This window comes from Chrysemys picta, chromosome 5 (genome assembly GCF_011386835.1).
Source record: "Chrysemys picta bellii isolate R12L10 chromosome 5, ASM1138683v2, whole genome shotgun sequence".
Taxonomy (NCBI): Eukaryota; Metazoa; Chordata; order Testudines; family Emydidae; genus Chrysemys; species Chrysemys picta.
In genome coordinates this window covers 52,616,859-52,642,287 of record NC_088795.1, presented here as the reverse complement: position 1 = coordinate 52,642,287, position 25,429 = coordinate 52,616,859, and the positions used below count along the sequence as shown (strand labels likewise).

The 25,429-nt window shown below is 41.9% G+C and overlaps 2 protein-coding genes across 17 annotated transcripts in view; one reads left to right on the top strand and one right to left on the bottom strand.

Annotated features, from left to right (window-relative positions):
* Positions 1-11,910, top strand: part of ELF2 (E74 like ETS transcription factor 2) — a 64,217-nt gene extending 52,307 nt beyond the window's left edge. For all 7 annotated transcript variants that reach the window (XM_008166136.4, XM_008166137.4, XM_005284347.4 and 4 more), the window contains 4 exons: positions 1,973-2,059; positions 7,622-7,814; positions 8,290-8,640; positions 10,186-11,910. In XM_008166136.4, the coding sequence (XP_008164358.1) occupies positions 1,973-2,059; positions 7,622-7,814; positions 8,290-8,640; positions 10,186-10,813 (1,259 nt within the window). In that variant the 3' untranslated portion in view covers positions 10,814-11,910. The remainder of the gene's footprint in view (positions 1-1,972; positions 2,060-7,621; positions 7,815-8,289; positions 8,641-10,185) is intronic.
* Positions 11,911-21,431: 9,521 nt separating this feature from the next.
* NOCT (nocturnin) overlaps positions 21,432-25,429 on the bottom strand; it is a 55,285-nt gene continuing 51,287 nt past the window's right edge. For all 10 annotated transcript variants that reach the window (XM_065596398.1, XM_065596395.1, XM_042850334.2 and 7 more), the window contains 2 exons: positions 25,047-25,316; positions 21,432-23,744 (listed from right to left, as the gene is read on the bottom strand). In XM_065596398.1, the coding sequence (XP_065452470.1) occupies positions 22,909-23,744; positions 25,047-25,308 (1,098 nt within the window). In that variant the 5' untranslated portion in view covers positions 25,309-25,316 and the 3' untranslated portion in view covers positions 21,432-22,908. The remainder of the gene's footprint in view (positions 23,745-25,046; positions 25,317-25,429) is intronic.

Here is a 25,429-nt window from a genome sequence, read left to right as displayed (position 1 = left end):
ATTGATGAAGGAAATGCCACTCAGCAGGGGAATACATGAATTTGGAGAGTTGCACAGTTTTAAGAAGAATTTTGTATATTTTATTTAATAGAAAAATGTATGTAGCAAATGTAAATCATCTTAAAACACTGAAATTCTCCAAACTCATATGCATCTGTGAGTAGCATTGCCTTCAGAGGATGGCAGCAGGCTAGACTTCCTGTGGTAATTAGTAAAATAGCAGTTTTCATTGAGGCACCAGAATCATTCACATATATAGAGATGCTTCTGTATGACAGATTTCTAAAAATTCACAGACAAAAAGTACATTAAGATGGAGGACACAGCAGTAGTTTAGGATAAAGTACAGTACAGGGATAAAGCGATATAAATCCAGGGAGTTCATTATGGCTAAACTTAACAGAAATGCAAACATGGTATGGAAATGCAGAGTTAAGGCATTCAAACAACCATAGCTCCTTCCTGAAGTAATCTTTATGATTAAGTCATTTTAGTGTTTGTGGTCCCAGATTAGAGTAAACTGATTTTTTTAAAAACACTTTTCCCTAACCTATTATAGTGTTGCTACCAGGCAGAGTTATAGTCAAAGAGTAGGTTCTGTGGTTTTTGAGATGGATATGCTCTATTTTTTGTACATTACAAAGAGTTTGATTCCCTGCTTTAAGTGTAAAACTCAACTCAGTCTTAACTATGGAACTGCAACTGCCACCTCCATAAAAATACATGTTGTTGAATTTCAATGTTTGATGCACAACACTTTTCTTCAGGAGCAATTTGTGTTCATGTTCCTAAGATATGAGTTATTGGTTGACATTTTCTTTAGCCTTGAACACAGAAACACAGACTCTCTTCAGCTTGCTGACCTAGGGGGGAGATCTTCACTCTTTGCTCTGGCCCCTTTATGCTGAGTTAAAGGGTCATAGCAGCATACAATGGCTCTGAAAGCACCAAATCTGCTCTTGGCACAAGAACCTGAGGAAGTCAACTGCAAAGCTGCCTTCCTAGGCACCCGCCATTGCACCCTCCTCCTGTAGGGAGCATAACTGGGGGCAGAAAAGGCATGTCAGGGCATGGCCATAGCATGCAGCACTGCAGAGATTTCAGGCAGGGGGATCATAGGCAGCCACAGATAGGCTGCTATAACTTAGGCCCTGAAGGCTGTCTAAATAATTCTGAGAGGCACAAAGCAGCCCAGCATCAAGAAAGTGGAAAATTGGCTTACAATCACCTTAGACCCCCCCCCCCCCCACCTGCATTGTGAGTTTGGTGCTGCACCTCTTAGAAGTACAGCAAAGAATCTCACTCCTAGCCTTTTACCGGACAGAAGGTTAAACAGAAATGAAGGGATACAGTACTTCCTGTTCACTTTATGTTTTGACCTCTGCTTCAATGGTGTCATAATGCTCTTCTACTGTAAAATGTGTTTCTGCTCCACAGTTCCATAGTAATGAAGGGATTGTGATCCTTTGCATAGTGTCCTTTCACAAAGAAGTAAGGTGTTAATATTTTTAATGTAAGAACTGTTTTCCATATAGGTAAAAAAAAAGTACTATTTCAATGGTCAGATTTCTTAAAAAATTGTTTTCCTTATATTTATTAATCTTTTTGTAAAACAAATTAGTTCTGAAAGGAAGCATAAAATACAATGGACAAGATATTTAAATTAATATAGCAATAATTATTACTGACATCAGACCAAAGGAATGCAAACTTATAAGTGTGTTAATTTTTATGGTTAGTGCATACGTTGTATTTAGCTCATTTGGAATTGAGTTACATTGACTTGTGACTTGCAAAATAAATAATCTTATCTTATATAAGATTTAAAATTAACCTATTTGATAAAGGCCTATTTGTCCATACAATGTAATAAGGGGAATAACATGAGAAACATGAATTACCACTCAGACATAAGATATTAATTATTTCTATATGTATGTCTTACAATTTTCTTTTTAAATTTCATGTACAGCTGGCCGTAAACCAAAGACCCAACAGTCAGCCATTTCCAATGGTTCTCCAGATTTAGGTATAAAGAAGAAACCCAGAGAAGGCAAAGGTAATTTCTTCCATGTATTAAGACTTAAAATAATATAGTGCTTTTTATCTAAAAATCCCAATACATCTTTCATGCATTAGTACTAAACACATTTTGTAAAATACCAAGATTTGTAAATACCTTGCTGAACTCAGCGGAGCGAGAATTTCACCCCATGTTTTAGTATGTGTTTGTACAGGGTCTAGTAAATTGAAGCCTCAATTGGGGCCTCTAGGTTTTACTATAGTATCAGTATTTAATATTAATAACTGCTGCAGTTATGATTATTTTCATTTGAAATTCTGTTTGCACATATTGACTTCACTCACGCTGGCTGATGTGCTCCCTGTTGGCTTGTTCCTGGACACATGCTTTGTTACGTTGCCACTGGAGAGCCTGTGGTCAGGCAGAGCAAGCAAAACTGCGTGTGTGCACTTATGCTGTATAATAATACATTTAAGGCCTCCCTGTTGTATGTTCAGAGAAGCTTGTTGCTTTAGTAGTGGATTCAGCCTCTGCAGTGGCTTAAATATACACAAGGAAGTACCCTGCCTTCGCAGTAGGTTCAGTGGTTGGCTTAACTAGCTAGAAAACTAATTATTTTATATTTTCTTACATCACAAGACTTGGTTTTGTGTCCACAAGATGAGGCAGGAAGAGAACGCCTTTAAAGTGAAGTGTTTTGGCCCTGTGAGGCAATGCTTGTCAGTGCACGACCACCATCACCTATCTGTGTGTATGCATACGTGCCCCTGTGTTGCCAACTGTCACTACCTTAGAGCCTTCCAGTTGTTCTTTCTTGACCAATTGGTCAGGAGAGCCATGCTTTCACCATCAGTTCCATTGATACATAGAGTATCCTTCCTTGCTGCCCCTTCCCTCCAGTCAGCAGAAAGGTGGTTGGTAGTAGGCATTCACAAGTCGCCTCAGAGTCAGTGTGTGATATATCAGATCTTCCTCCAGTGGAAGACACAAAACATGGATGCCTTTGCCACTTACTAATGGTTTGGACTTCTGCTTGTGGCATAAGGAAAAGATCACCCTAAGTAAGGGATACTGTTTCTTTATGTTGAAGAGAAAAGGAGAAAAATTCCTGTACACCAGTCCGCTAATACAATTGGTAGCAAAGGTCTTAACCAAACTCAGGAGAGACAAAGGTTTAGTGATCTTAATAGCAACATACGGGATGAGCCGTGTGGTTTTCAGCTCTAGTGTAGTTGGTAAGTGCAAAATCTCCTCCTTCTGAGAATGGCCATAGATACATGCTCTGTTCTAATCCAGGAGTCCTCTCCTGCTTACCTGGTTCCTTATCAGGGTAGAGCTCCAGAGTCCTGGAGTTTGTGAGCAGGTGTCTGGGGGAGAATAGGGAAGGAGTAGTGTGACCAAGGTAAGTCTGTGCTGAAAACCACTACAAATAAATCATTTAACTTCTCTGCAGTGTCCTTATGCTCTTTAATTGTTCCCTTTACTTATGGGTATTCCAGTGAACCCCATTGATTGTCACAGATTTTCAGTTGCCCTTAAAGAATACATTTGTTTTGTGTTTTGGCACTTTGCATTTCAACATCCTCTTAGCCCTCTTAATTTCCATTTCAATTTAGCTGGTGTAGTTTATGTTCCTTTCTACTGGCTTCACTCGAGCTGACTTTCCATTACCTGAAGAATACTTTAGGGAAGTGACCTAGTTCTATGTCTTTTAGAGAACCTGTTTCGAAAGAATGTCTAAACTTTTGTCTCCTTGAGTGTTGTCTCCACTGGGGATCTTGTCTTCTTTAGTTGGCCAATATTTTGAAAGTTTATTTTTCTGAGGACACTTTCTTTGAGACTGACTCTGTTTGTGTCTCTTACCCCTTCTTTTATATTAAAAACAATTAATGTTTCTTGCTGGGTATTGGCTAACTTAACATCTTTCAAAATATTTAGTCTCCAAGACTAAGAATTCGACAGTCCTGGAATGTTTAAAGAAGGAGCAATTGCTTTACTTGTAATTGTACTTATTTGAAGGGGTCATCTCACAGGATTCTCAATTTCCAAGATTTATTGGGGAAAGTTCTCTCTCCCCCTGAGCCTGGCTACATGTATATTTTGTTTATTGTCTGGGATGTGTTGTGGGGTTGTTGTGTATTCAAGAGTTACTTTCATGTTTATGGTTCTTTTTTAAATTTGGCATCTTTTGGGGAACTCCTTACACAATTCAGCACTGACAGCAAGGTTCTCAGGGCTAGGGGAACATGCATCCGAAGAAGTGAGGTTTTTACCCACGAAAGCTTATGCCCAAATAAATCTGTTAGTCTTTAAGGTGCCACCAGACTCCTTGTTGTTTTTGTAGATACAGACTAACACGGCTACCCCCTGATACTTGAGGGCTAGGGGAGTGACAGCAGATGGTGTGCAACCAGTTTCATATTGGACTACAACTGTCAAAGATTGTATTATACATATAATATGCACACAAAGATGTAGACTGATTCACTGGTGCATCCCTGATGCTTTGAGCTGCTGTGGTGGTGCAAATTAACTGTAAATCTGGCTTAATTGGCCCCCTGAGGAGCCCTTATTGCGGGGAGAGGAATCCCTAGGTGGTAAAGAATGACTTAGAGGTGGTTGGAAATATTTTGATGAAACAGTTTTTCTTGAAAACGCTGATTTGTTGAAACTGAACCATTTTTGTGAAAACAACTCAGGTTCAACAAATCTTTCTTGAATCACAGATAGGGTTCTGAGTCATTAGAGCATGTTCATAGCTTTCCGGTGAGATACAGCATGTGTGTTAGTCCTGGGAGGACTTGCCCTATTGGGCTTTACCATTGTGACACTTCTGTGCATAGAAAACCTAGTTTAGATCATTTTTAAAGGTTTTCAGGCATTATTTCCTCTTCCTCGGAGTTCTGTACGCTTTGGTTCACTAAGGGATTCTGGCTTTATAAGTGAAGGAATTAAAAAAATCCCATTGAAATGTTTTAAAATGTGTATTAAATATTAACAAAAACACTATTTTAAAAAATATGTAATAGCTACAGAATATGCAGTGGTATAATCTAGTTTTATTGGCACTCTTTTGGGATGATTTGCCACACACCTTGTAATTAATATGGCTGTCCCAAATTCCTGCTGATGGAAACATACATATTTAGCTCAATACAGACTATGAGGGAAGAGTGCCACCTACTGAATCACCAGTACCACCTCCTGCAGCAAAATGAGGGCCATTTCCTTTGATCTGGCATTTTGGGGATCTAATGTGTTTTTGCGGGGGAAACAACGTATGTTGAGTATCAGAGGGGGTAGCTGTGTTAGTCTGGATCTGTAAAAAGCAACAAAGAGTCCTGTGGCACCTTATAGACGAACAGACGTATTGGAGCATAAGCTTTCGTGGGTGAATACCCACTTCATCAGACGCATGTGGGTATTCACCCACGAAAGCTTATGCTCCAATACATCTTTTAGTTTATAAGGTGCCACAGGACTCTTTGTTGCTTTTAACGTATGTTGAAATTCTTGCTCACTTAATGCTGTGAGTTTTTCATTTTCTCAGTCCAGGAGCTATTGCAGAAAGACAGATAGCATTGATAGCATGTTGGTAATGAGCGTTGGAGAAATCCTATCTGGGTGGACCAGAAGTCAATAATTGTTAATTTGCTTTAATTTCTTTGGAATTCTTTTAACAGTTTCATTTTTTCTAGCAGGAACAATTTATTGAATTGAAAACTAATTTTTGGCTTTTTTTATCATGTGCAAATAGAACAGCTATTAAGTATAATATCTAAAAAACAGCACTTAGTACTGGAACTTTGTTTTAGTTTCATTTGACAAGTCAGAATAAAACCAATAGATCTGGGAATGTCTAGGAAGTGTGGTCTCTTGGTTAGAACCGATAACTGGATTCCTAGGTTGTGTTCCTGACTGTTACTCACTATGGGCGTGATCTGAATTTCATTGAAATCAGTGAGAAGACTCCCATTGATTTTAGTGAGCTTTGGATCAGGACCTATATTGCTTTAGACAAGTCATTTAATCTCTGTACCTCCGTTTAGCCATCTATAAAGTGGAACTATAATAGCTTCCCCAGATAAGGGTTAATAAATTTTAAGGAATTTTGAGGACTGTGGCACTCTTTAAACTACCTATAAGGGAAGTAAATGTATTTTGCAATGCTTTTATCATAGACTTTGTAATAGTCTAGCCTCAATGATGCTGTCACCAAGTTTCAGGAGCGAATGCTTGAGCCTTTGTTAATTGATATGGTAGCATGTTGCACAAACAGATTTATTCTTTAATGGGCTTTTGTTTATTTACTTGGGCTTCTGCATTCCTCCAGGATTGAAAACTTGGTCAGGTCACAAAATCTGGGGACTCTGACTGAGTGCCCCTTTAATAGGATGGTCAGGTTTTAATCTGTACTCTCATTGAAGGGCTTCCTGTATTTTAGTTTTTTAGGTGTGGGTAAATCTCAAAATTTACAAACTGTTTGAACTGTTTTTCAGCATTCAGCAGCCCTTCCCCTGCTCTCCCTTCTCATGATTCTACAGGTTCTCCTTTCTTTTTTTGATGATTTGTTCACAAAATCACTTCCTTCCACCTGTGATAAACAGAATGTGGTCTGGTTTTTTTTCTGTTTGTAGCCCCTTTCTCCCAGATGGAAGTGGTCTAATCAGAGTCCAAGCAGCTTCTCTGTTTAAATTCAGTGCAATGCTGGGTCTTCTCTATTACATATGCCACAGCTCTGAAACCTGAGAGCATACACTTACTTAGATTGAAAGCTTTTTGGGGTAGAGACAGTCTTTTTGTTCTCTGTTTGTATACTGAATTGCATAATGGGGTGCTGATCTATGATAGCTAGGGGCTACTCCAGTACAAATAATAATACACAGTAGGGGAATGGCTTGGAGATTTTGAAGTGTTTTAGACACTGTGATGTTACAGTTGGGAAGCAATGGAGTCCAGTGAACAGGCTAAGATACCTTGTGAACACTGAACTCCCAATAATAAAGGTGAGGGATGGAGGCAGATCAAAAAGAAAGAGGTTTCTAGGAGCTTGTGTATGGGGATATCTTCCCCCCTCTCCTCTGCCAAATAAAAAGTTTGCCTTTCCTTAAGTAGTCTCTCCATCCTCTCTCCTTCCCTTCCCATCACCAGACTCCATCCCAGAATGTACAGCCTATGTTCTGGAACTGCTATCTGCAGTCTTAAGAGCTGAACCGAACTCCTTTCAGAGCATTGTTTATGTCCTCTAGGCAGCCAGAAGGTGTTGGTGATGTAGGACTCCATCACTCCCTTTCTTATAGCAGTTGAGAGCTAATTTTGGTTTGAAGAGTCTCCCACATCATGTGGCATAGCACAGTTCTAGTGCTAACCCCTTTGAGTTTCAGAATGTAAATATTTAGGAAATCTTTCCTAAATTTATCAGAGTGAACAAATACATACACATTACAAGTGAAGGGTAGGCAGAGGATGGTATGCAATGTAGTCATTCAAAGTTCCTATATCAGATAGTTGTCTAAGTGCACTTTTGTATGTCTATATATGGAGATGTTTTTAATACCTTTAAGTTGTCTAATGTTCATATGCTTTCTGTTTTTGTAGGAAATACAACATATTTGTGGGAGTTCCTTCTGGATCTTCTTCAGGACAAAAATACTTGTCCTCGATACATTAAGTGGACTCAGCGAGAGAAGGGCATCTTTAAACTTGTGGACTCCAAAGCGGTCTCCAAGCTATGGGGAAAGCACAAGAACAAACCTGACATGAACTATGAGACGATGGGAAGGGCCCTGAGGTAAATGAAGGGGAAGAATATTGGGGCTTTCCTTTAATTACAAAATAGTCTGCAATTGTATAATTAGTCATTTTAAATTGGAGACTTAAACCCCCCCCCAAAAAGTATGATCATAAACATCTGACCTACATTTTTCTATAGCTACTAGATTTTAACTCTTTACAATTGTTAAAATGCAACTGTATACTATAAATCATAATCTCTGCCATTTTCATTGCTTTTTCATATTCCCAGTGAATATATTTTATTTTTTAAATATTTTGTATAAACATGATTTAAAAAAAAAACATAACCCAAACTTTTAAGCCATGGTCCTTGAATAGTTATTCTTAGCCAGTATGTTTGATAGCTTTTTTTCCTATTATTGTAGAAATTAGTGTGTTTTTGGTCTATGTTAACAAGCAAGTTTGAAATGTTGAGTCCCTGTGTACATCCATCAGTGTTGTTTACTTCATAATTGTACTTTTCCTTGCAGATATTACTATCAAAGGGGAATTCTCGCAAAGGTTGAGGGGCAAAGGCTGGTATATCAGTTTAAGGAGATGCCAAAAAACATAGTGGTCATAGATGATGACAAAAGTGAATCCTGCAATGAAGATTTATCAATGCCTACAGATGAGAAGTCATTGGAACGAGTGTCATTGTCTGCAGAAAGCCTCTTGAAAGCAGCAGCATCTGCACGTGGTGCAAAAAATTCTTCTCCGTTAAATTGTACAAGAGCAGAGAAGGCAGTCACCCGAGTTGTGAATATTGCCTCTCCAGGGCATGATACGTCATCTCGTCTTCCCACCACCACTACCACTGTTCCAGCAACAGCAGCTCCCAGGTTCGTGCCACACTGTTTGTCATCTGCTGAACCCTTCAGTCAGGAAGCTGAGTTGTTGTAATGTAGTGCCTACAGATAACCTGGTGTCAACCACCTTGCTAAAACATACTTGTGATAATGAGAGCCCAGCGTAGCCGGTTGTAAACTGCTTTACAGTCATTAAGCCCTTTGGCTAAGATTTTCAAAAATAGGAGTTTGTGGCTCCCAAGGTCCATATTTAGACTCCTAAATAAGTGGCCTGATTCTTTAAAAGGGCTGAGCAGCCAGCAAGTCAGTGAGACTCACCTGCTAAGTACTCAGCACATGAAAAATCAGACCACTTATTTAGGAGCCAAACTTTAGACTCTCTTAATTTAGAAGGCTTTGGCCTTACTATTTAAACCAGCTGTCCCCAAACTTTTTCCATCACCCCCTTCCCCCCCACCCCCCCTTACCAATAATGGAACCTGTCCGCATCCGCCCCCCCACCAGGGCCATGGTCAGGGGCTGGGAGCTAGGAACGGGCCCAGGATTGGAGCCATCACTGTGGCTGGGAGACAGATTGCCGCTGGGGGTGGGGCCGGAAAGGAGCTGGGGGCAGAGCAGAGCTGCGTGGCACTCCCTCCCTGCCCCCCATGGGCCCCGCTGTGCGCCCCCCCCCATGTTCCTCCATGCCGCCTTAGGGGGCACGCCCCACAATTTGGGGACCACTGATTTAAACAGGAGGAGGTGACCTGGGACCCCTGCTGGTGCTGGGGGAGAAGGGGGCCAGGCTGCAGCAGACGCCGGGACCCCCGCTGGTGCTGGGGAAGAAGGGGGCCGGGCCGCAGCGTGTGGCCAGGACCCCCATGGGTACTGGGGGGAAAGGGGGCCAGGCTGCAGCGCTCGGCCCAGGACCCCTGCTGGTACTGGGAGGTGAAGGGGGGTTGGCGGGGCTCCCTACCCGGCTCTGCGTCCCTGCAGCTCCTAGGCAGCAGAGGCAGGGTCAGGGCAGGAACTCCTCTGCTTGCTGCTCCCGCCACAAGCTCCGGCTGCTGCAGCTCCCATTGGCCAGGAACCACAGCCAAAGGGAGCTGCAGGGACAGGGCCTGCAGGCGCTGGCAGCATGCGGCATGGAGACCTGCCCTCCCACCTCTTCACCACCTGGGAGCTGAAGGGGAGTCCCCCACCCCAATCCCTAGCCCTGAGCCCCCTCCCACACACCCAAACTGCTACTGCTGGCCCAGGGGCTGCCTGGCTCAGGCAGTCCCTGGACCAGCACCAGCCACTGCAGAAGTCATGGAAAGTCACGGAATCCATGACCTCCGTGACAAACTCACAGCCTTACTCATCGTGCTGCTGCTATCAGTATGCTTGCCACCAGACTCATTTTTCAAATAATCTGATGATTTATTTAACTGAAGAAAAGGATGTGAATGCTTTTTCTGATTGCTGGGTGTATCAAAAATGGTACAGTTTTCTTTTAGCACAACTCCCTGTAAATCCTGGGATTTTTATCCCTTTTAATTTTTGTGGTGACCTGACAGCACAATGAATGTATATACATATATATTAATCTTTCAACAGGACTGTTCGTGTGGCGATGCAAGTGCCTGTCGTAATGACATCTCTGGGGCAGAAAATTTCAACTGTGGCAGTACAGTCAGTAAATGCAGGGTCACCATTAATAACCAGTACAAGTCCAACAACAGCAACGACCCCAAAGGTAGTAATCCAGACAATCCCTACCGTGATGCCAGCATCTGCTGAAAATGGAGATAAAATCACAATGCAGCCTGCCAAAATCATTACCATCCCTGCTACTCAACTCGCACAGTGTCAGTTGCAGACAAAAACAGGCCTGACTGGGTCAGGAAGTATTAACATAGTTGGAACCCCATTGGCTGTGAGAGCACTTACCCCTGTGTCTATAGCTCATGGGACACCAGTAATGAGACTATCAATGCCTGCCCAGCAGGCATCTGGTCAGACTCCTCCCAGAGTTATTAGTGCAGTCATAAAAGGGCCAGAGGTGAAACCAGATACAGTGGCTTTAAAACAGGAACGTGAAATGAAAACACTGCAACTTGTACAAGAAGAAAAGCCAGCAGATGGAAGCAAGACTGTGACGCATGTTGTAGTAGTTAGTACGCCCTCAGCCATTGCCCTTCCTCTAACAATGAAAACAGAAGGAATAGTAACATGTGAGAAATGAAGAATAGGCAGTTACCAACATGGATTTTCCTGACTTTTATTGATTGAGCATTCTGACAGACTTGGGGTGGGGTGGGGTGAGGGAATGGACATGATCAAGAAGTCAAAAATGAGAGTTTAAAAATGTAAACATACATGCGTATATCAGAGACTTACTGGAAATTAACTAACTGTCCCATGTTTCAGTGGGAGTTGAACCACACATTCATATGCTGACAGAAAACTGCCTCTTTCAGTTGGGAAACAACTGAACCTATGAAGATGGAAAATTATAGGGACTGGACTGAAAGGGACCAAACAGTTCACTACGATATCAAGTTACACTAAGACCTGGAACACTAAAATGAGTTCTGTGAGAGGCTTGTCTTGGTTTAATTTTCAGGGGGAGAGGAGTCTCATTGTTACAAATGGCAAATCTGATGCATTTTTGGATGCATACCAGCAATTACTACTGTGTGCGCACAGTACTCAACTGGTGCTATGTGAAAAACTCTGCTACTAGGTATACTAGAATGTGAATTAAAGGAGAGGATTAAGAGCTTCTAAAAGAAGACAAAGAGACCTAGAGGGATTTTGTATCATATAGCTTAAGCAGATTTAAAATGAAAGCCTTAGACTGATTTTCAGTTATCTTTCTTGAAATAAGCTAATGGCTTGTTTGTGTAAAGCTTTTTTATTAAAACAAATTTTTTAAAAATCTTGTACCTAGCACAGTATTGTTATAGAATTACATGTAACATATTTTGTATGGTAGTTAAAGTCTGTCTAAATTTCTTAATTGTGGACAAAATAGCAGCAGGCTTTTGGCCTTTTGCTGTAACATGCCTGTGTCACTCACTTAGCCTTGACATCTGTGCATACATTTCAGTTTCAGCTCCACTCTGTCACTTGAAAGGTCACGCTCAGCATGAATTTTTGTCAGGTAGTTCTAAACCTGTACAGTTTCTTAGTTGAAGTTAAGAGGGAAGTACCAGTGTTCAGAATGAACTATAATAGTTTGTATATTCAACATTTGAAGTATATTCTATTTTGTTGTACTCTTGTTTCAAAGTGTATTCAAGTAGGTTTTACTGAAATATAGAAATGAAATTTAATTGATTTTGGTCTGTTTGTTTTTCTTAAGTTATCTTGTTTCTTTTCTTTTTTTTTTATTTCCCCTCTGTCTGTCCAACTACTTACCTGCTTGTTTGATATACTCCAATCACCAAGCTAAGAGGACAGTGACACAGTCAGGTGGTTTGGAGCTCCCTTACGCTTTCAATGGAAGAACTCTGCTCCCGTACACATAGTGTTGTGAGGCAGGTTGCCAGAATACACTTCTATCCCCATATAACGCCACCCAATATAACACGAATTCGGATATAACGCGGTAAAGCAATGCAACGGGGGCCGGGGGGCGGGGCTGTGCGCTCCGGCAGATCAAAGCAAGTTTGATATAACGCGGTTTCACCTACAACACGGTACGATTTTTTGGCTCCCGAGGACAGCATTATATCAGGGTAGAGGTGTAATTGGTAATTTATTTTTTAATCTATTTTTTAATGACTGCTGATGGACATATGCTGTGTAAAATCCTGTGGTTGCAGAGTACAGCTGATGTTGCATTGATTCCATTGAACGGAACACTTTTGAGTAACAGCATTAAGTGGTAGCACAGCAGTTATTATTTACTGTTTTATGTAGTGCCCAAAGTATTACTAAGCACTTTTACAGACTGATAAGACAGTTCGTGTTCCTAAACTCAGACACGAATGATAAAACTGAGAGGAGATTGGGGACAACAAATGTTACAAGAAGGAGAGCGTGGTTACTTTGGTTAGTCATGTGCACACCTTGAGGGTCTGTTATACATAAATGAATTGCAAAGGTGTTTTGGAGGACCTGGTCTGTGGGGCAGTAGATGAGGCAAGGGAAGATGGAAAAGAGTGGGTTAGAGTGCTAGTGAAAACATGAGGGTGAATAATAAGGACATAATGCAGGGACAAGTGGGGCTTGATCATAATGTGAGAACTAGGAGTGGCTGAAGGAATAATTAAATTCCCTTAGGTTCTCTGCAGGAGGTTGTGAAAAGTATAGATTAGTTAGTACTCCTTCCCCACACTGCCTCCTCTACCACCTCTCTGGGCACTTTTTTCTCTGGATTAGAAACATAAAAAATAATCAGGAAATATCTCCTTTCATACGCCACTTTCATCTTTAGCTCTCCAAATGCTTTACAAAACCTAGATGAATGTTATCCTCATTTTATAGAGAGGGAAACACAGTAGTAAGGAATAAAACACTCAATCAAGCCACCTGCCCATCCAGTGCAGTATCCTGTCTGATAGTAGCTAGTACTCTACACTTCAAAGGAAAACAGTGTAAGAATCCCAGAATGGCTGCTTGTGGAACAGCCTGACTCCAGGGGAAATTTCCTTCCTCATCCCCATCAGTCAATGGCTGGCATATGCCCTGAAATATGAGGATTTATATTCCTTATAAAGTTCTGTGGATGTTCATTATCTATATACATATCTAATCACACTATCCAGTGGCCATTAGTTCTACCAGGTCCCTTACCTTTTCTCTATCATTTATATTATATACCTCTATCTTGTCCCTTTTATTCATCTAGCCTCATTGCTGTAATCATTTGTCCTTGTCCTTCTATTTCTATCTTCTATGAAATTAAGTTGTTAAATTCTGTTGTATATAGGTTCTTATATTGCGCTCATCACTATTATCCGAGCACCTTCCAGTCGTGCATTAGGCGATATGACTACAACTGTCACATGTTTTGTTCTCTTATCCTCTCCTCAAGGGGAGAAGTGTATGCAGTGGAGTGTCTTGTTTTGCAGTTTTGTTTTTTGGTGATTTGCCCAATGTCACCTGCAAGACAATAGCAGAGACTTGAATGGAACCTAAGTCTTCTGATTCCCAGTCAGGTCTCTTATACACTAGACCACATTGACTCGGTTCTTTCAGTTGCTTATGATGGAGAAGAAAATTGGGATGACAATTTGTTTCAAATTTCCAAGGAGGTGGGTGGAAAACAAATGATGTAGCAAAATACATGGAAGCTTTGGAAGAAAGAGACCTTAGGTTATTCTGATTAAATGCCTCAGGTGATTCTGGTGCTGCAGTCAGTCAATAACAAAAGGGAAAAAGTATTTTTCAACTGCCTTTAAATAACTGAGGATTTTGCCAACACAGGGCTGTCAATCCTCTGATTCAAGCACAAGTCTCATGATTTCAGTTGAGGCTTTTGGGTCTGAACAATCTATTTAATTTTTTTTTCTGCCACTTGTTTCCTTTGTGTGCTATTGGATGTATGACATTCCAATGAACTTTTTTAAGTGAAAGCCCTCTTAGACCAGAACCAGAGAAAGCCACTGCAGGATGTGAGAGACAGCCTGTGATCATGAGCATCATTAATTTAGTGGAAGTAACTGTTCAGAGAGTCCTAATTTTGCCCCTCAATGTCAGTGGAACCACTGTGCACACACAAACAGTGAAATAACTTAGTGGCTCATTTCCCTTTTTCTCACAGAAGTCAGATTGTGGTGGTCAGCTACAAAACCTGTTCTCTTAGCAGGGTGGAGAGATTGTATTTTCTTGAGGCGGGGGTGACAGGGTTTGGGCAAGTAGAAGAAGTTTAACAAAAAGCATTTATTAAAATTTGGGTTTAAGCTTAACTTTGGGTTTTGGCATGTCTCGCTGTCCACTTTGTTCATTCATCTGATTTTTTTGAACTTTTGGTGGGCAGGAACATGTAGCAGAGTTCTGTATCCATATGAGAACTAGACTGAAAACAGTGATTAGAGAGGGATACTGCATCGGTGTTACAGTCTAAGAGCAGAGGGCTGTACAGACTCTAGATTCGCTTAAGCATAGTCTGAGCTTATACTTTAGAGAGCTTGTGGATCAATAAAGGAGATGTAAAAAGAGGAAAGCTGCACCTTAACTAAAAAGGCCAGCTAATCTTGATCGCATGTCTATAGGGCGGAAGTAGTGAAGGAGAAGTGGTTGTCAAGCATGAAGCAGGACCAAGTGAAGACCTTCAGGCAGGAAGAGATGGTACAGAACCCAGACTGACTTCATACAGGCAAGCCAGTGGGTGGGAAGCATAAAATCTGCTGCAGAGTGAGCACCCTCTGAATATACGGTAGAAGGGAAGAGAGGTTTGAGAGGCAGAAAACTGACTCAGGGAAAGGTGGGAGCAGCATCCAGTATGGATGTTGGGCATCCTTTGTCCTAATGGTTAACCCTTAAGAAACAGAGGTTTCTATAGGATGAAGAAGCTGAACCCTGCTGCTCGTGAGCCAGGGAGAAAATGGGACACGTTGAGAAAGAAGTTGAAGACTGACTGCAGCAGTCCAGGAGAGAGAGAAGAAACTGGGTTGAAGTGCTGCAGTACCAAACAGGAGGCAGGAATAAAAAAATGACAGCATCCTCACATTGTATACAATGCCCTTGATCAGTTTATGTGTGTGAAGGGGATTGGGTAGGTGGTTGACAGGCTCACCAACTAGTCCCTGAGGAGCTGCCATGTCAAGTGGGACTGTGTCCTCCTCTTGGCCACTTCCACAGACTCCTATTTCAAGAACCTGGAGGTGCGTGGAAGGGATTGGAAGAAAGGCTCCCAGCCTAAAGTAGCTACGTCGTGTGTATCTTGCCACTATGGAGGAGAGGAGTGAAAACCAAGAGCTGCCCTGGCCAACTGGAGCCTGTAGGGTTGGAGTTGCCTAGAACCACCGGTGAGAGGCAGACCTGAGAGAACCAGATAACGTGCAATAGAGAAAGGAGAGGGGTAGATGAAAAGCAAAAGGAGAGTTTGTCATATTTTTTAAAGAACACTTTTATAAGTCTTCCATATAAGCAATCGCTAACCAAAGGGATGTTGCATGACCATGCCTGATAAAAGTTGACATCACTCAGACACTTAAAATATGGCCCACAGCATGAAACTTTATGAACCTTTGAATACATGGAGTTGTTACAGTTCAGAGGAACTCCCATCCACCTAATATACAACTCCAGTTAGAGTGAAGTTTCTGTTCACAAGTAAGGATCCAGACTTGATGACACTTACTAGACTGCAGTCAGGACTTCCTCTACCTCTTCCTCATGCAATCATAAAAATAAAAGGATGGAGGGCAGATGGAAGTTGTACTTCTAAGCCCAACAGCCTAAAGTTAAGTTCTGAGCGGCCACTATCTTGGCTGTCCCCTCTTTCCAGCAGTGAGCGTGCCACACTTGTGAATGCTGCTGCAGATCACTCATCAGAAGCACAGCAAGTGCTGTTAGAATCTGAAAGCCTCCATGAATATGCTATGGCTGAAATGGAAGGGATGCTTACTGTGCACTTCAAACATCCAGTCCCTTTGTCTAGTTCTTTTTACACTAGCTTCTTAGAAGGGTAGGCAGGCTTTGGTCACTATCAAGGTACTGTATATCTGAGAGCTACGGCAGGAAGATCTCTCTAGCTACCCTGAAATTAAAAAAGTTGGTCCTCAGAGCACCTACCCAGTACTCTGCTCAGTTTGGCAGCTGAGGTTGGCCCTAACACTTAAACCCATGAGAGACGAGAGCAACAGCAACCTCTCGATGATGGTTTTTACAGATAATGCTTGAAGGAAAGAAATTCTCAACCCTAACTGAAGCTCAAAGTTTACTACTTCTACAGTTCTCCTTCCCCACTCTCCAGCATATTACTTAGTAAATTGTAGTTAATGACACCTGTACAACATCATTGGAGGAAAGGAAGAGGTTGTTGAGGGCATGATTTGAAGACAAGGGGGTTTAGGTCAGATTTTCAAAGTTATTTAGGTGTCTAAACATGCATAAAAGTGCCTAATGAGATTTTCAAAAGCTGCTATGGCAATTAGGCACCTAGACCCCTTTAGAGATCTAAAGATGCAGATAAGCACCAGGATCTTCAAATACCTTTGGCTCTGTGTAACGGCAGTCCTGGTTTGGCCAGCAGAACTTCTTGAGCCTACTGCTGCATGAGGTGGAAAGAATCTAGGCTTGACTCAGAGCCCGGGCGGCCTGTGCTGTTCAAAATAATGTCTTTAGTTGTAAAATGAGCACATTTGATACAGAGGCCATTGAGACATAGACCTGGAATCCCACAATGTCATTAGTTCAAAGTCACTTCTCAAACGAGACCTGCATTTTATAGCAAGGATATTCTATTTCTGTGTAAGCCAGACTACCAGAGTGAGGTCAAACATGAGTGGCAACAAAGGGCTGCCTTTCCTGTGTTGTGACCTTGAATAGAGAACTGAATATCAGACTATTAATGCCTGTTGTGGCAGGGGCCTTGGTCTATCAATTACAAAACCGGAATCCTGTGCCATCTGCTCAAAACTGTCTGTTCCCAAGGCAACTGCTGCAAACTGTGAAATAGACAATCAGTTGTCATGTTATCTATCCTATTTTCTCAGTTTGATGAAGTCCACCTTCTTAGCATGAAAGAGTCCGGAACAAGAGTTTGCATTTTTCTAGCAAATAGTTGCCAGCATCTTACACTTAGCTTTGATTAAAGGGAGAGGAGTCACTTGTTACTAAACTGATCCAAGAACTTCAACAGTATTGAAAAGCTGGTTTGGAGGAAAAATCCCTCCCAACAAAAATTACGTTCCTTGTCACTTCTGCTTGCTGAATAACAGCAGAGATTGATTAAGGGTCTGGTACAGTTAGTAGATAAGACAGTCATATATCAACTTAAATATTAAGGAAAAGTAAATTTACTGTATTGCGGGACTGGCATCTCAATCCTTACTCATTGGAAATTGGTTGAATGTAGATGTCCATTTCAGGCAAAAAGATGATCATAGACAGAACAAGCTAAATTCAATGCATGCCATAATAGTGGGTATTAAGTTTTTTTTTTGGGGGGGGGGGGAGATGAGGGGTGGGCATGTGACATTACTTTGTTTAAGCTCTGTGTGTGTTGAAAGATGAACTTGCAGCAGGTTTTTGGTTTTTTTTTAAAACAAAACTTTCAGACAATGAAATAACTTCATAATTTCTTCCTGCAGCGTAACTTTGGGGTAGGAACAAGGACTCAGTAATGATAAAAGTTAACACAGCCTCTATCTATGATTAAAACAGAGAATGTGACATCGGATATTGAGTAGTGTGTGTTCACAGAGTAGGCACAGTCCCAGAAGAACTTGGGTGGTAAAGACATTTGTATTTTAGAATCAGTCACACTGTGGCATGGGGTCCTCCCCCCTCATCCCCCAAAACAACAACAACAAAGATAGTGGCTCTCCTGTTCGTTCAGATAAATGACCAGCTACTATCAATACAAGAACAAAAGCACTTTCACCACTGCAAACTCTTCTCTTGCAGAATACTAAGAGACCAAGGGCAATGTTTCATTTTAGTCTTCCTCAGCATGGGGGCCCACAAAACTTCTTTTATGGCCGTAGCTGGGTTAATAGGCCAAAGTTAACCTAGATTGTAGCAGTTCATTGTCAAATGCTGTCCAGCTTTAATAGGTACACTAAGGGAGAATGCAACATATCTTCAACTACAGCAGTTGTAATCTCCTCTTGCAGGTCCACCAGAAAGCTGTGACTTCCTGGGCCTGTTAAATCAGGAATTAAGTGACTTGCTTTCCAGCCCTCTTGCACCCCGGTGCCCCACCTCTCACTTCCCTCTCATTATCAGTCTCCAAGGACATGCATCAGTTGCAGACGATCCCCGAATGACGATTGAGTGGACTAAGAGGCTCCTGCCCTGTTTCACTATATAAAGGTTTGGCAGTGATGACAGTTGCACAGAAATCAGGCCATCGAGCACAGAACACATGGAGGTAACTTTTTTTTGTGTGGTAAAAGTATGACAGTGGTTTTTAACTCTTGTTTGAAAAACAAATTAAACTGTTGATGGTGAGATTCCAAACAAAATGGTAAAAGCATCCTTCAGATCTTCTGAAACACGCCCCCCCCCCCCCCCCACACACACACACTCTCCCTAGGGTGAGAGGCAGCCCATCAATCAGCAAAAGCCATTTGGGCCGATCTGCATGATAGTTTGGCTTTGTAGGTACTGTTAGTAAAGAAGATTTATTGCAGCCTCTATGCTGTGGCTCAGTGCCCCAGGAGAGTTTCACAGCGGAGGCATTCGTGAGGAAACCCAGAGAATTTTTCCAGCAGCATGAACCTAGAAAAGAAGGGAAATGTTTATAACAAAAGTGCAGGGGGTGGTGGTGGTGGTGAAAAAGGATGGGTTGCAGCATTTTGTGACCTGGCTCAGAACAGAAGATATACGGTATCATTTGTTTTCCAGTTGTGGCATGTGTGATAAAGTAGGGAACCTGTGCACAATTTGAGTTCTGTGTGAGATTATGAACTCTGCATCTTTCAGACTGCAAACTCTATTATGTATGCTAGGACTAGTTGTCATCTCTAGTGTCTATTTGCCTTCCTGTTGGACTGAAACTCCAAGGGGTAGCAATACAGGGCTGACAATAGAGGACATTAACTCAGGATGGTTTTCTAGCCAAATACGAGCCTCCGAGACAACAGGCTGGATTCCACACAGAAGAATTGGTTGGTCAGAGGAGGTGGGTCATGTGGCAAAGGCCTGATCACTTGAGGCTAATCCAGGACAGACTGAAAGGTTATAAAAGGGCAGGAGCTGCTGATCTATTTGAGGTCTTTGCCCATTTTCATCAGCTCAGAGAGAAGTTGTTGCAGGAGTCTGAGGCAGGGGAAATCTTTCCTAGCTGAACTCAGCCCATGTCTCAAGGAAAGGATGAGCTAGGGTGAGGGAGACTGCACTCAGGATGTTTTCTATGTGATCTGTACACTCTGTGCTTTATTTGTTAAAGCACGAGCAGTGGTGTTAGAAGCCGGTGCAAAGTATCTGTGCATTTTAAAAGTTACACTTAACACATGCCCCCTTGAAGAGGTAAACCAGAAGGCTCATACCTGCAATGGGATTCTGAGAAAGGTTGTGTTTAAGCTGGAAGGGAGGGCCTGAGGGGGTGCCAGATACAGGAACGGCACCATAAGGGCCTGCCTAGGAGCTCCAAGTCAGTGGACAGTGCCTGGACTCTATTCAGATTCCAGATGCTTAACACATGGGGATAAGTAGCCTGGTGAATGGCCAAGTGGGGGTGCTTGATTGGGCCTATGACAGCAAGTCACCCAGACTATGTAATATCACAGCTGAAAAATTAGGCCGATAGCTGATTGCAATTCCAAAAGTAGAGGCTGTTGCAATTTGCTGGAAGATCCAGCAGGGGAGAATAGGCGCTTGGCTTCTGATGAGACGGGTGGTGGTTTTTTATTATTATTTTAATATTGGGAAATGAAAGAAAATTTTTGAAAGGAACCAATTTGTTACAGGTTTAAGTGTTAGTTAAATAATCTGTTTTAATATGGTTTTTAGAAATACCCATCACTATTTCAATCTGTGTAAGCAGATTGGTGTGTTGTCACACATTGGCAGAGACCTTTTTCTGAAACAGCACTTTAGAGTGGAAACATGGAAGTGTTTCAGACAACAGCTTGCAGGGGGCAGCAAGAAACAGCTCTGAGGTTATTTGGTTGAGTTTTCACTGAGCCACTGCAAATTGCTGAGGTTGACGGCCCAAGTTTAAACTACCCGTGATTCATGAACGCAAGTCTCCACAGTGAAAGTGAAGGGTCATACTACGTCTGATCTACACAATTCTGTTGACACCCAGGCATGTTTTGCACTGGGATTAAGGGCACAAAAAATTGTGGCTCAGGACACTAGCAGAAGAGTAGAACTTTAAAGACTTTTCAGAGAAAGACAGGGCAGAATGAGCTGCTGCAATTGTGGTGACACAGAGCAAGCAGGTAGTGGGCTGGGAATGTAAGACAAAGCAGTGGTCAACACAGTATCAGATTGGAGTGTTTACTCTCCCACTCCAACTATTCCTGTTTGACCCAGGAAAGGAGAGAGCTAGCCAGTGGGCACATATCTGCAGCAGAGGGCCCCTATTTCACAGCATGACTAAGTGAAAATGCTCACCCCATGAGCAACATAAGAACGGCCATACTGGGTCAGACCAAAGGTCCATCTAGCCCAGTATCTTGTCTGCCAACAGTGACCAATGCCAGGTGTCCCAGAGGGAATGAACCTAACAGGCAATGATCAAGTGATCTCTCTCCTGACATCCATTGCCACCCTCTGACAAACAGAGGCTAGGGACACCATTCCTTACCCAAATAGCCACATTTGCTTTTTCTAATTGATAGAATGCAAATACCAGCTGACATCTGGGAGGGGGGGGGGGGGAAAGACAGTACTTTGCTCCAGTTCCATTGGCTCGCTAATGTGGAATTTGATATGTCAATTAGGGTCCCTAAAAGAAGGATATAGCCATAGCCTAGTGTAAGGTTTAGATGCATTTTGCAGTACTACCAGAGAAGGCAGTTCGCCAGCAAAAACAAATGCTTATTTCTCATAAGTTTTCTTTGTGGGTTCTGGCTGCCTTTTTGTCCCTGCCTCACCAAATGGAGTCTATAGTTCCATGGTGGTGGTAACTCTAATGGGGATGGACATGTCACCACCGCAGACAATTTCTGAAAAATATGTCTTTGAAAGTTGTGATACTCGGACACCTTAGCAAGAAGACATTACATTGATAATTGTTTTAAAAGGCCATTTATTAATGTATTTGGAACACTTACAATTCAGAATGGGCCAGTAACATTACTTGAAATGAAATACTGCTTTAGCTTGGAATTGCCCTCTGTGTGGTTCCTTTTCCCCCCACCCGCTGAAAGTCAGCCCCATGGCTTCCCCACTCCAGCCACCATTCCCTCCCTCGCCACCTCTACTTCAACAAAAACCCTCACTGCTGTATTCACAACCCATAGCTACAGGACCTTCTTGGTGGAGAAAAGCACTCCCCACTTAGCAAGGCTGGCAAGAGCTGCTTATACTAATATTTTTCTCCCTCCCATAGTTTAATGCATTGCTAGAGTTCCACTTACCCACAAAAAAGAGAAACTCAAGACTGCTGCCAACCCTTTTTGTCCTGTGTTTTATAATGGCAGAGGCAGAGCCATCAGTCCCTCTCAATACATTGTTTACCATTTTCTAAAAATGCCAGTGTTAAGTCTTCAAAATGCAATGCAACATACACAAAAAAAGGCAGGGGAAGTGGGGCTTAACCTGAAGATCGGACCTTTATCAAAACAGTTAGTAAAACTATGACAAGACTAAATAAGACTATAAATTTAAACCATTTAGAAATGTGTGGCATTAAACTGACAGGCAAAATATTCCTGGATTAAGTATGTCCTTTGAAAGGAAGTGCAGGGAAAATAGTAGTTACAACTTTGTGTCTCTACAGGCCACATATGCATTGATGCAGGCACATTTTCTGCAAAACTGAAGGTACTACTACATCATACACTATGGTCAAGTCTCCTCTCTTAGGCACTCCTACTGGAGTAGGCTTTGCATCACATTACATGCTCTATGGAAGCTGCTATCAGTTCTTAAAACACAGATTAATTCTCCCATCTCAAATCATTTCAGAATTACTAGGGCCTTCCTAGATCTGCTTGTGTGTCTGAAATGCATGTGTTTCCTACATTTAGACTTAACACAACTTGGTCAATTGCATTGCTTACACATCAATATAAAAATAAATAAAAACACTTATATAGTCAAGCCTCTTACCCTTGCATGTTCACCAAGGGGAAACATTAAAACTTGCCCTGACAGCATGCTAATTTTGTTTGTGTACATATACACTGAATTCTTAGCTTGAGAACTAAAGGCCTGAACATTCATTTCAGGATTGATTCAGTCCTTAGACAAAGGAGTTAATGAAGGGAGAAAGAATGCAGTTTCCCCTCCAATTTTCAAACTAAGATGTGGCAAAGCACATGTTGAACAAAACCATCGCAACTCAAAAATTGGCAGTCAACTCCTTTTTCCTCCTTTGGAGGCTTCAAATTATAAGGTTTGAATGGCAAAGTTACTTTCAAGTACATGCCTGAAAATATATTAAGCCATCCATATACCCCATCCTTAAGTAAATCCAGCCTCATCAAAAGTTTCTTTAAAAATGGTGAGTTAAGACACTGCAATACCATATGGAGTTTAAACAAATTATAAAAGCCTGTCAGGGTCTTGATTAAAGCTGAAGTCACACACCAAAGACAGGTGGTCTGAAGGGTAATTGAAGGATGGCAGCCTGTTGGGTCCAATTTGTTCTTCAGTCAGCAAGCCAAGAGCAGAGTTTACATTTAAGGCATGCTGGGAATACCAGATATAATCCAGTGTGTGCCTGCACTCTCCAGAGGGCCGGATCTTCCATGAAGTGTAAGGAGGCTCTGATTGCCCATCTGCACTCAGCAGCTTGTAAGCACTATTCAGGTTGAGACTGGAGTTAGAGAATTCCTTGTAAACTTCTTCGGTGGGCTCTGCATTGAAGTCTCCACAGATTATTAGAGGGATCTCTGCTCCTTGGGTAATATTTTTTAGGTTCTGTAGAAGATCGCAGCCTTGTGCTGATCGAAATCTCTCCCAGCCAGTACGGGCTTTCAGATGAGTGACTGCAATGCAGAACAGCTTCCCAGTTTCACTGCATCTCAGCGTCTGGGCTATGGCCACTTGGTTGGTTTTTAGCTTCATTGCAGTTAGACGGATATTAACACTGTTGATCAATGTAAAGCGGTCCTTGAGAAAAAACAAGGCACAGCCATCTGGCCCATTGTTATGTTCCACATCTAAACAGGGGGACCATGGCTTAGGGAAGAAAGTACACTGGTAGCCTAGCCGACTAAGGAGTGGCTGAAAGGTATCAAAAAAATGGTCCACTTCTTGCAAGCACAAAATGTCTGGTTGGTATGCAAGGATTTCCTCCAGAATGAGGCATTTCCTTTCTTCCCACTTGAGAGCTTCCATGGGGCACTGAACAAAGTTGTCCTTGCCTTCTCCAAGAGCTGGAATGAAAAATCCATCAGTACCTATTAATTGCCAAAGAAAATCATCCCCTCCCTAACTTAGACTTGCGTGGGCTGGTGAAAACAAGGGACTCCCTTGTAAACATACTGCCAGCTACAGTTAAGTAGTATGCAGAGTTCTACTCAAAATCTGGACCTAACCCAAAATGGATTTAAATGTTAAGTTAATTTTAAGTGTGGTTTATAGGACATATTGTCTCCATTTTGCCAGGAGATTTTATTACCTTGCTTTGTAGGATACATGTGTGCAAAAGTTGTGGCATACTTCTAGGCCATAGATACCAGACTGGATTGGAGCTGCTGCTCCAAGTTATAAGTATTTGTGGCCACAGTTTGCAGGAGTGACTACTGATTTTGGATGATCAATCTGAGATGCCTTAAAGGGGTGTGATTTTCAGAAGTGTCTGGTAAGAAAAATAAAAACAACCTCTATACACCGACGCCTTTGTAAAGAAGTGTGTCACACAGGGCACCCCAAAAATTAGAAGTTGCTTTAAACTAGATTAGCATATGTGGCTGCTACGTCATCTTGTAGTATTTCTTGTTAAGTCTCTTCCATGCTATTGTGTTTACTCTATCGTCTGGAAGATGTTACAAGGCAGAAAGGACACTAGATAGGAGAGCTATTTGACAATATTCTTAATCTCAATATGGTCTTTTCAAAAGTTAAAAAAAATGTGCAGAGAGAAGGCGAGATGAGGCCACTGTGCCCAGTTCAACCCTCAGCACTGAGTGCACAATGTGGAAAGTACCACTATAAACACAATTATTCCACTTCAAATGTGCTTTTCCAAGTATCAATAACCAAGACAAATGAAAAAATTCCTGGAACTCTGAACCAAGTTTAACTAGTTTTTTTTTTTTAATACATTGCCACAGGATGATCTGAATGTGTTATAATTCAACTTCAAAAGTAGTAGTATAGAGGGCAAGTCTACTTTTTGGAGGTCACTAAGGATCCAATAGTGGTGTGCAGCTCAACTTAATAGGAGATACCTTGTATTCACATTAAGTAGCTTCAGTTTTATAACTACAAGAAAAGGAAATGTTTGTGTGACTGTTGTGCAGGGAAGGTCACATGAATTCAGATCCAGAAGCTTTCTATTTTTGCTATTCCTTCCGAATTAGATGCGTCTCTGCCCTAACCCTCCCAATTCCATATATCTGTACTCTGTGCAAACGCACTATATCTACATTAAAAAAAATACATACAATTCATTTTCAACAGCATCTAGCTCCAAGGGGACTACCTCAAGTTGGAGATTTATACGAGGTTCATACCTTGCGCAAGAATGTTCCACTGCATGACCCTAATGGGACGACGGGTGCTGGTAGAATCTGCCCTCAGGTCTACAAAGTCTCTCTGGAGTCGGGGAGGGCGTTTTTGAAGAACTGCCTGGCATTCTTGAAGCAGAGCTTTAGGATCTATGGGATCCAGCTGCTCTGAGTCTGACTGTTCCAAGTATTCCCGATGCTGGGAGGCCGCACTGCTGTTCAACGTCTTAGCAAGAGCGCTATATAGCCTGCTCGTACTGTTTCCCATGGAACACGCTGAAAAGAAAGAAGTGACAGTTCAGCATCAGGCATGATTAACTCCCCGTCCCTATTTTCAAATATAGGGTTGATCTTTCATCTCCCAAGTCAGAGTAGACTAGTGAACTGAC